This window comes from Pseudopipra pipra, chromosome 10 (assembly GCF_036250125.1).
Source record: "Pseudopipra pipra isolate bDixPip1 chromosome 10, bDixPip1.hap1, whole genome shotgun sequence".
Taxonomy (NCBI): domain Eukaryota; kingdom Metazoa; phylum Chordata; class Aves; order Passeriformes; family Pipridae; genus Pseudopipra; species Pseudopipra pipra.
The window spans coordinates 25,208,766-25,220,487 of record NC_087558.1 but is presented as its reverse complement, the minus strand read 5'-3'; the positions used below and the strand labels follow the sequence as shown (position 1 = coordinate 25,220,487).

Sequence of the window (11,722 nt, the reverse complement as noted above, 5' to 3'; positions counted from 1 at the left end):
TTGCTGCACCTACTAGTGTAAAAGAGAAGATGCTTTTTGGAAAGAAAGATTTGTACCTTTGGTGAAACGCCGTTTCCTCCAAAGCTGTGCTTTTTTTTCCAGTGGTTGGTACATTAGATTAAGTTTGAACTGGTTTGTGTGTTTGTTTGTTTGTTTGCTTGAAGATACTTTGTTGGCTTTTCAGTTCTGGATGACCAAAAAAAATCCACCTCAGTTTGCAAACCTTGCTGTCGTTCCCAAGACAGAGACTGCACAGGCTGCAAATGTAAGTGAACCTTAATCTGGTTCCACTGAAGATTCACTGTAGCTGTTTTCTAATAAAGCAAACCAAAACGTAGTTTCCTTTTTCTTGTGCTCTGGGGCTGGTCACTGTTCTGCCCGAAAGGCCTTTTCCTCTCCCCATTGCTGCACACAAGAGGAGTTTGGAGCCCATCCCTGCCTCCATCCCCACTGGGTGGCAGTGCGCTCCCGGGATTTTTCTCACGGGTTTTGGTTTCCTGGAATGCAAACGGACGGAACAATCTGCTGGAGACAAAAACAGTTCCAGGTACTGTTCCCAGCCTGATTCCTGGGACCATCACATGCAGTACCGATAGGGGCAAATGTTCAACAGGCCAGGAGGGCCTGAGTCTCAAGTCCCAGCATCTGGGTCAGTTATAGGGAAAGAAAAACAAACACTGAGGAGGTCATGCCTGGGGCACTCTGGGACACTCTTGGCTAAAGACTGGGAACATATTCCGGCCCTCCTCCCCTGCCTAGTTGCTGGAAAGAGCCAACCCACTATTAAATCAAGACAGAAAACACTGTGCAAAACAAATCTCTCCAAGCAGAGAGCAGTGACTCCTTCCAGCCTCTCTCCCTCCCTTTCTGGAATGTCTCCTTTGCCTTTTACAGTATTAAAAATAATATTTCTGTCATGTTGGGCTAAGAAAAAAATGTGGGTTTCTGAATTTCAGCACTGTAACACCAGAGTGCTCAGGGGTACAGCAGGGCCTGCAGACCTGGTGCAGCTGAGCAGGGCAGACACAGCCCATGGGGCAGGTGGCAGCCCTACAAAAGGTCTCCATTGTGTCCCTCCTTCAGATAGACTGCAAGAAATCCTGTGTCTTCTGCAATTTGCCCCATGCCTTGAACTTACTTCTGTAACTCCAGACTATCCCCCCATTTCTTCCACTGATTTTCCCACAGTCCTTCCATTTCCAACTACTTTTTAATTGCTCCCCTTCCATATTTACATTCCTATTGTTCTGCAGGTGAGCACTTCTCACACTTCCATGCTGGCCCACACTCTCCCATCCCAGTCTGCTTTTCAGAAGGCATGAAGAAATACCCTATAAAAAGAGTATTTCGTTACAAAAGGTTTTTGTGAAGAACAGTTACCACCTTTGACTTGGTTAGCAGCACTGGCAGGTCTACAGGGGCAGAGAAGGTGGATGAATGAGTCCCCTTTCCCTTTGGTAAAACTAATGATAGTAGCTGCTGAGGCTGACTAGTTCTTCCTACTGGGAATCATCCTAAAAAACAGTAGCCCTCAGGAACTGTTTGATGATTTTCATGTCCATAGCAAGACTTGTATTTTTTTCTTGAGAAAAACAAACCACTGAGTTGGAAAAGAGTTGTCCAAATAAACAAATTCTTAACTCTACATATCAGAGGCAGAAAACAGCCTCTTGTCTCTTCTGCAGTGGTTTCTCAGCCACATCTGCAGACCTTGGGCAAGCAGGAGCCAAAACATCCCTCACTGACAAACACGAGACAGCACAACCACAGCTTGGCTCCTTTTCCTCTCCTAACTCACGAGTTGCTCAAAAATTCTGACGTTTTAATAGCAGTGCATGAAGAGTTGTGTTTATTTGTCTCCCTGCTCTTTGTACGTTTTGGATTTGTGTTGCAATCTGAAGGACTCGAAGCATACTGAAAAACAAAAACCTTCAGGATCAGTAGTTTTATGCAGATGCCAAAAATCACAAGCCTTGTGAAAAAATAGCAAGAACCAGCAGTGCTGGGCCCTCAGTTACCAGCAGTGAGGTTGAGTTGGAAACAGAAGACAACAGAAATCAAGTTTCGGGGAAACTTGTAATTTCCTTTTCCTATCAAGGGCTCTCTCTCATCTGTCGTGCATAACCCCCTCCGGCAGGGAATGGCCACAGTCACGGTTTGTGTCCAAAGAACACACTCTATGTACAAACAGCGACTAACGAAGCAAGGAGCAGTGTCTCCCGGCGGGAGCTGCCGGACCCGTCCCGGAGGCAGCTGGTGCTGTTCCGCAGGGCTGGGACACAGCCCCGGGCCCTCCGGCTGCCCCCAGTGCAACCAGGCAAATGCCACTTTCCTTCTGCCCTCTTACTGTATTAAACTGCCCGTAGAAAATGACACAGCCAAGGGATGGAGCAGAAGTAGACACTCTAATATTAATTACTGAAACTGTGGGAGGTTAATTAGTTTTACTGAATAATTACTGAAATCGTTGCAATGAACTATACCCCAAATCCAAAGCTGTGTGCTTGTTTACCTGCCTGGAGATCCTCTGTATCTCCTGACACTGAACCTGATCCCACTGGAGGCACAGACCTATCTCTGATGTAATTATGTCTCCAGTGTTGTATGGCACAGCCCCAGCCCCTGGAATGCAGGTCTGACTCCCTTCAGTCTGCAGGTTACAGACAGCAAACTGCACTGCAAATCCAACTGAGAGAGGGAAGAGAGCAGTGCTAAACGTAGTGACAATGTTGGCACAACAAAAGAGGGGAAAAACTGAGCATGAATATATTTAGGCTATAAATCAGAATACTTCTAGTGATTCATGGTATTGCAATTCATTAAAGGATTACTGCCCCCAGCTGCCAAATCACATGCTAAAGCCAACTGCTCTCTGTTTCACTTTAAATTAAAATGCTGGGCTGGCACAGTGACATCCAAGAAGTTCACTTATATGACCAGGGAGAGGTCGATTGCTGGGCTCTGGTAAATAGGTTCAGTTTGAATTTCCAGAGCTTTTGTGGAGACATCCTTACAAGGCTGGTAATCACTACAGCCATGAAGTTCTTGAAAATACAGAAGTCTAACAATCTTTGAGACAAAACTCAAGGCATGTATGAAAAGCATTACAGGAACCTTGTGCTTCTTATGTTGTCCTAATGAGTCCTTTGGTCCTCTCCAGATAGATTGGGGAAATCCCCAAAGGCAAATGATTCAGGGCTGTGGTGTGTATCCTCTATACACTCTGTAATATACTGCTTTTGTACCAAACAGCACAGTAATATTCCCTGGGAAGATGTTGTTTACAAGCAGTCACTTAAGAAAAACTTACCTATCTAATGTTAAACCACTTTAATGTGGATTAATAAAATATCAACTTGCAACAATCTTTCTTAGAAGGTCATTTCCACAAAGCAATGTTTTGTTTGCCTGGTCACTGTGGGCAGACTTCATATACACACAAACTTGACACAATTCCTAATTCACTTGCTCTGTCTTTCCATGTCCTTTATGTTACCAAACTTCCAGTTGTATCTAAATATATCCAGGGAATGTATATGTAAGAAAGAACTATAGAATTGGCAACAGAATCCTGTCCAGGGGATTAACTTCATAATTGGCAGGAAGATCAAGCACTATAACCTGCAGCTATGCAAAGTCACTTATGGTCACTTATACTAGTTACACAGTTATCTTCACCCCTTATCATGAAAATTTCCAATATAGGTAAACTTGAAAGGACTTTACATGGACAAAACAAACTCTAAGTTACCAGCATCTTTGTCAATGGGCACAGGCATAAATATTGGCCCAAGATATGAGCAGCCTGGGGATTTACAAGTACCTCTTCCATTCTTGATATTTGCACATGCCAAGGGGACTTAGCAGAAAGCACCTGATTTAGTATGCAGCCATTTTCCCCATCCTTCCTAGGGTTATGGAAGATCCCTGTTACAAACAATCTGAAGTCTTTATACAAACAAAGTTTCTGTGACAAATGTCTATGGTACATTCATCTTGGAGAAAAATAGAAGAATCCAGTAAAAAGTGACTTCTAGATCCTTTTATTGAAGAGTACTGAGAAGCACAGGACCACAGTTAAAGCAAATATGCAATATTACAGTTTATTCACTTGCAACAACTTTGCCTTAGAGATGCTTCTTACACAAGAAGTGTCCCTTAGCAGCAAAGCTAAGATGTCCCTGCTCATTCCCCCACCTCTGTACTGGAATTTGTTGCCCCCTCAGCTGTGCTGATGCAGCTGTTTGCAGAACATCCTATAAAGCAGATCACTGGAATACTCTCAGTTAAAATAAAAACAACACCAGTTCTCTCTGAAAGGATATTTTTAACCTGCAACCCCAGAAGCAGTTGCATCAGCAAACAGGAGAGAGCAGGCACTGCAATGTGAGGAGAGTAACAAGCAGTTTGGAAATGACGGGAGAAGATCAGCAGGAACCACTCAAACTGGCTCCCTTGCCAAAAACATTCCATGCAACCAGACACCGATCTCCTCCTGGCTCACACTTAGTGGAATTCTTCAGACGAGTGAGAAATAGCCAACAGCCACATTCAGCACTTTCTGTGTATAACTTCAAGCAAACAGAAGGTGAAGAGAGACTGCACATAAGGGAAATATTGCACAGTGAAATTAAGGACCTTTTCTTTTAAGCCCAATGTATTTTTACATAAATTCTAACGAATTCTAAAAGTAATATCTTTAGAAACACAGAGCTCTTTTATCGAGTCCAAGGAACAGAATGGCAACTTACATTTCCCACACTGATGTTTATACCTAATGAAATTTTGGTTTCTTTAAAGTCAGAAATATGTTTCATTTGTCCTCTAGAGGTAGGGGGCTGATCCGGAAAATCCAAAAGGCTCTTACAAGATCTTGCCCCTGATGCACCAACTGGCTCTGCAGCCTTTCCTCCTGGCCTTCCTAAGGCTTTAGTGGCAGGTACCCAGCAGCAGCTCTGAGACAGTGCAGCTGTAACCTGGGATCAGGCTGCTAGAGAGGATTGTTGTGAGGCAGAGCTGGGAGACGCCTCAGCAGGGATCAGACGTGGTGTTCATGCTCAGTCCCTCGCCCCGGTGTCCTGGTGTCCTGCCAGAGCCATGCTGTGGGTACAGCTGTGCCCAGCCTGGCGCCTCACTGCTCCTGCCCTGCTGCCCCAGCCACTGCCCCAGCCTTGGCCAGGTCACCTCAGTGCAGCCTCAGCAGGAATCGGGGCTCTGGGCTGCTCCAGGCTCCTCCGGCACCAGCGCAGCAGGACACCACCCTGCAGGCAGGGAATGAGGGAATGCCAGCCGCTGCCTCCGGCTCAGCTTCCCTCCCCAGCGGCCCATCCATCCCTGCAGCTCCCGGCACTGTCATGTGCTGGGCTGTCCAGCAGGCACTGATCAGAGGTGACTCCCACCAGACAGAGATTTTAAAAAACTCCCGTGTTTTGCAATTGCCAGACAGAATCCATAAGGCAGCAAACACACCAGCACACTGCACAAGCTGAGGCACAGCCTTTTGCTGGGTGCAGCAGTTTCCAGAGGCACCTCTCAGGTCATGTTTCAACGAATAGGACATTGGCTACCAACCTTGCAAGAATACATGTGCATGAAAGAAACAGTTCTGTTCAGAGCACGTTTAGTTAAGGATCCTCTGCCGTAAGGGATGCTGTTAAGGGACCTGTGGTTACCCCCTCTGCTTCACAAAACTTTTAATTTTCTTCTTTTCCAGAAAGGCATTTGCAATAGGTGGGTGAAAATGATCTTGGTTCAATATCTCCTCCCAAAGGTTCTGCCTTTCACATCAGAACAAAGCTTGTAACTTCATCCAGGGTAGCATTTTCTGTATTCTCAACCATGACATAGTGAAAGATCTGTTGACTTTTGGCACCGAGGAGGCAGAGTGGTCAACCCATGTCTTCTCTACCATGGGTTGATCACTTCTTCTCCGCTTCTTCAGAAGCTGAGTGATTTCCATCAGTCTTGCATGATAACAGGGTAAGGACAACTCCTCTGCTGTGACTGTGCTCTGCCTTGGCTCAGGATGGTGGTGGAGCAGGTGACACCATGCGAAGCTGCTTCCTCCTGATAATGGATTTGAGAGAGGCTGAGATCTCTCTGTATCGAAGCCCATACAGAAAAGGGAACAAAACTTTAGGAATAATCATCAGGACATTGCAGACTGTCAGGGAGACCAAGATTCCTGTCTGCAGTTTGATGAGAACATTAACACACAAGAATGATTCCACAAAAAGGGCCAAGAGTGGAAAGAAGTAAAAAAACAACACAGTGTTGTGCATTAAGAATGTTACACTGGCTCTGGAGCAGATGCTCTCCCATATACCCGAATGTTTGGTTTTAAAATACAAAATAGCATAGCAACAAAATATTACAGACAGGCAGAGAAAGACAACCATGGCAGAAAGCCAGAAACAGAGTTTCAGAGCATCAGTCCCGTTCAGAGTTAATATTAGTATTACTGGAACCGAGCACGTTTCCAGGACACAGGGCACAAAGGTGTGGGTGCTCCATAGCACCAAGAAAAAAATCCCAGGGAAAGCTCCAGAACACATCCATAGTAAAACTATGATTTTTTTAGTTCGTGAAGGAGGCAAAATAGTGATGTAGCGCAAAGGAAACAAAATAGCTACGTATGTGTCCAAGACTATGGCAACAGCTGTGAACAATCCTCCACAGTAAGCCACTGCCAGCAGAAATAACAGGAGGACACAAGCTTCCTTTGGGAGATCTAGGTGTGCTGCATTGAGAGCAGCCGACAGGGTGTAGAACAACAGGTAGATGAGATCAGAAAGCAGAGCATTTCCCAGCAGCATGTACCTTGTTTCCTGACGGATGTTAAACCGAGAGAAGATCACGAATAAGATGGTAGGAATGATGAGGACACCTGCCATAAGGCAGATGACTGGGGAGATTAAAAACATCTTCATGTTTGTGCCTGATGGGGTGAGAGACAATTCCTCCAGCAGAAAGTACAAAGTAGTATCATCCAAACCCGAGGAACTGTTGAACTCTATCTCCCTGAGGCGGCGCACAGTTGCATTTGATCTCCTTACTGAGGCGCAGCCAGAGATGTCCATTTCCTTAGGATTTAGGGATGATTGCCTGACTTGAAGAAAGCAAGATAGATCTTCTACATCGAGTCCTTAGAAAGGCAAATGAAGCAGAGGTTTCGAAATATCCATGGAAGCAACGTGATTTCTGTAGCCGATTCTACCAGCTCTTCTCAAGGACAGAAGGCTGAAAGTTGCAACTGAATTCTGTGGTGTCAAAAGACAGTTTTGCCTAAACTGGAGATTTTATTTTCTTTCTGCAAAATCTAATGTTTAGAGAAGAGAATGAATCTCTGGGTGGTGTAAAAAGGACTAAACCCCTCAGCTAGCTCTTTGATCAGAAATGAATGGGTTGATCATTTTCAGTAATTTGAGTTGGTTCTCATCACATTATCACTCCAATGATGCAGGTGAAATATTGGCTTGATTAAACAAATATGCAACGATGCAGATCAACATTTCACATGTACTGATGTAGGAGAGCCATAAATGTCATTGGGTGGTTTTGCACCAATTTGTAAGTAACAACACAATTGATTTGAAGGTCAATAAAAAGGCTCTCAATCCTGTTGTAAAATTGTACCACAATGGCTCTAGTGAATGAAATTACCTTATTTGTAGATGAAAACCATTTTTGCTTCAGTGAATCAAACCATGTTATTCATGCATGATAAGCCTTCCCCTGCCTTTTTTCATGCATGGTACACAAATACTGAACTCTCATCTATTGCAGACTTACTGACAACCTGAGAATTGTCTGGGATGAGTGACATAGACTGTAATGTACCAGCACACCCTACAGCAGACTTGGGGTTTTCAATGTCCATTTGGAGACCAATTCCTGGCTTGCTGGCCAGGACACTGCTGCTGCACTGTGCTGCCTTTAATATCAGATCTCAGGATCAGAGCTGGGGGTGCAACAAGAGAATTGTGAGGGATTTGGATTGCAGAGAAGGAACTCTTCAATTTCTTCCAGGCATGGTCTGATCAGAAGAAAAGCTTTTTTTTAATTTTTATTTTATAATAGGCAGCTTCTCACTTAACCTGACATTATTGTATTCATTATCTGCCCAGCACTACCAGCACATGGCAATGCAGTATCTTTCCCTCCATGGGGGTCAGGGCACAGCTCACCACACAGAAAGCTGTGCTGTGCCATGGACATGCTGGCTCAGGGCATGCCAAGCAACAAAGCAGACAGCTCATGGAACTCAGCATCAGCCATCAAATCTTGTGCACATTTCATTTCCTTACACACTGATAGTTGGCAGCCACAGAACTGGATGTTAAGATAGTTGACAGGCTGCACCATATGGAACAAAGGGACAGGAGGAAAAACCAATGATAATTTTAAGCACAGCATTTCAGTTGCTATGGTGCCTGGGGTAGGCAAAACAGAAGGTGTTTGTTTTTGCTCACTCAATCCTGCATCCACTGAGAAGTATGTGAGCAATATTGATGCAATTATGCTTCAGGACCATGCCTTGCATCTATCATTGATGATGATAACATAATACCTTAAGCAGACAGTAGAACTGTTGAATTATACTGTTATTACAAAATGGAAGGGAAATGATGAAAACTCAAGTATGCAGGTCACCTCCAATTAAAATTTCAGATCTCTGTTAATGGTGGAAGTGTTTTCTGCCTCCCAGCTCATGGCACTCCAAGGATGTTCTGTTAATGGGCAGGATTGTCTCATTTCTATTTAAATTACCACTGTATTTTCCACCATCTGGTTAGGATTCAATGTGAAAAAACATTGAATTCATTGAATTCATTGTCATCTCAGCTGCACACTTTTGGCTGTTAGAAAAATAAATCATAGAATGGTTTGGGTGGGAAGGGACTTTAAAGTTCATCCCATTCTAGATGAGTGACTGCAGGTTCCCTCAGCTTTGACTGTGCTCGTCCTGAAAGGAACACAGGAAGGCCTTAGTTGGACAAAAATGGACAACAGCAAATAACTGGAAGACAGTTCAACCCCAGCAGATCTGGGCAGGTCCAGCCAAAGCCACTCCCCTCAGATTTCCACAGGGGCTTATAACTGTTCAGTACAGTTCTGCTAGATTTAAAAACGTGACAGGTTTGTGTCTTGGTACACTGAAATAAATCCAGAAATAGGTGGCTCTGAGAATATCTGATTGTTGTCTCCTTTCATTTTCTTGACCTTAGGAGGCATTTCCCCATCTGGACCATTTGCAAGGGGCTGGCAGCTCTGAAGACCACTCCTGAGGATTCTGAACTTAGACAGCTCCTTGCCATTGCATCTCAGTGTTCGATATTTTGTGGTGCCAACCTGAATGATTCTCCTGTAATTTCCTGTAAATCTGGCCTTAATGCTCTAGTTATTGATTTTTTTAAATGCTTCCTGGTAAATTTACGTGGACACACTTTTTACATATCTTGCTGATGCAGACATACAGTATTAGCAGCCCCTCTTCTGGCTCAATACTGTCAGTATTGATTTTCAAACTGAACCACACACTGTTAAGTACTTTACTCATTTCTGCTTCAATAAACATCCTACTGAAAGCTTAGTTATCTTATCTGATGAGTCTGGGAGATCTCAGAAAGAATGCATCCAGCCACACTGTAAATCCAGCAAAGACTGCACTACATTATATTCTAGTACTGACTACAAACAGGTATTGCCAAACTGAACAGAAAAGGTTAGAAATATTATTGTCTTACAGTACTTGGTGTGGACTTATCTGTGTCCACACAGAGGGAAGCTTCCTACTTCACAAAGAGTTTAGCCTGACCAACTGAACAAGTCAACAAGCACTGTGCAAGAAAGGGAAGCAACCTAAGATTTCCCCAGCCCTCCATCCCAAGAGACTGTGTTAGAAGGGGATACCCAGAGGAAGTGTGTGACTGCACTGCACGCTCACCTTCGCCCCTGAGGCTCCTTGAACCATCACGTCTCTGTCTCAGTGTGACCATGGAGTCTTTGACGTGGCTGCCTCCCCAGATCCCAGCCTAGAAACTGCTCCTGTGCTGAGGGTCTGCCCCAGACCCTGGGCTGCCTGGCCAGGAGTCCAAGAGTTGGGTAAAAAGGCTTCCTTGGTCTCCGCCGCAGCTCCTTGAACTGTGTTTTGGATGAGACAGTTGGGTCCAATAAATACACATTTCCACTGGAATTTTGTTTCATGGGGATATTCCCAGGCATGTTTAGTAACAAAGCCTTGGCCTCAGGAGCCTTCATGTGCTGTTACAGTTTCTTCAGCTTCCCACCATTAATGCCCCCCTTCCAGGCTTATCCAGGTTCAGAAAGCACCTCCCTTGCTGGTGAAGCTCCCCAGGCCACGAATAGCCAAGTGCCCAGGAGCAGGCCAGCTCCTCCCAGCAGGGCAGGGAGAACCAGATTTCCTGCCTATATCCATCTTCTCACTCTGGGGAAATGAGCTGCTGCTGTCAGTGAAAAAAAGTAATTAGAGCAGTTTGACTCTGCTGTTTTTCTGGTTGAGCCTTCCCTTTTCCTTCTCCTTTACATACAAAGTCAATTAAAGACAACTTTTTTCTAAACCTGTAAGCCACAGGAGAGAGGTACAACTTGCCCATGCCTCAGCTATCTGTCCCCACCTGGGTCCAGAAGGATTGTTCAGCCCTTGCTTGTTATTTGCTGTAGATAAGAGACATAAACATTGCTCCTGTAACTGTACGAAGTTCACAAATCAGGCATAGCAATTACTGAAGTTAAGGAAGTAAAGAAATGGATGTGAAAACTAAGATCAGATTACAATGCTTGTAAAGGTCAAAGGAAACCTGAAACAAAAGTAAACAAGGATTAGAGAGTGCTTGTTTGAAGACATTTTGATCAGGCTCCCAAACAAAAGAGAGGACATTGGGAGAGACTGGGAGGGCTTAGCATTAAATCCCTGCATCACTTTTTCTAATTCCTAATACCATCAAGCCACTGTAATGACAAAGCCAAGGTAAATTTTGTACCAAATCTGCCTTCAAGGTGCAGTGTTAAGAATTAAGGTAGGTGTCAGAGGAACAGAATTTTGGAATATTTGACTGTAAGTCCCAGACAACACCTGCTTTCCTGCAGGTCACTGTGTGTCTCTGACTGCTGTGAGCTGCAGCCAGCAGAACTCACCCAGCTCCATCCCCTGAGCCTGGCAAGGCAAAGCAAGACGTTTTTCCTCCTCTGCCACAGTAATTCTTCCGAGCTGGAAGGACCTACGTGGTTGATCCAATAACATGTTTTCTGGTGACAAGCTGCAGATGTGACCAGAGATTTATAGCAAACAACTGCTTTTCATGGTCATTTATAGACAGACTCATGGGACACCAAGAGAAGCCATCCTAGACTGTTTCTCAGATTTAATGATCTCTCCTGCCTACCTACTTTTCATAATAATGCATTTGTGAAACAGGACCAACAGCCTACTAATTAAGGCCTATTTTTAAAATATTATCTTCTTTCCTGAAGCAGTTTAATTTGTAAGGAGAAACCTTGCTTAAATTTTGAACACTGCACAACACTGGTGCTAACAGGAGTTATCTGCAGAAATCTAAGGCCTTTAGATAAAGAACAATAACATATCACTCTCATCTGAAAATTTAGCATCTATCAGAAGAGATTAAACCCATATTTAATATCACATAGCGTCATGAGCAGAACTAGAAGTACACATCTGAATTGGTGGCTTTTTGACTCC

The 11,722-nt window shown here is 44.2% G+C and overlaps 1 protein-coding gene across 1 annotated transcript; it reads right to left on the bottom strand.

The window, feature by feature from the left end:
• Window positions 1-4,027: 4,027 nt before the first annotated feature.
• Window positions 4,028-11,722, bottom strand: GPR148 (G protein-coupled receptor 148). Its single transcript, XM_064666947.1, has one exon. The coding sequence runs from the start codon at window positions 7,077-7,079 to the stop codon at window positions 6,021-6,023; it is 1,059 nt and encodes a 352-aa protein (XP_064523017.1). The 5' UTR covers window positions 7,080-11,722; the 3' UTR covers window positions 4,028-6,020.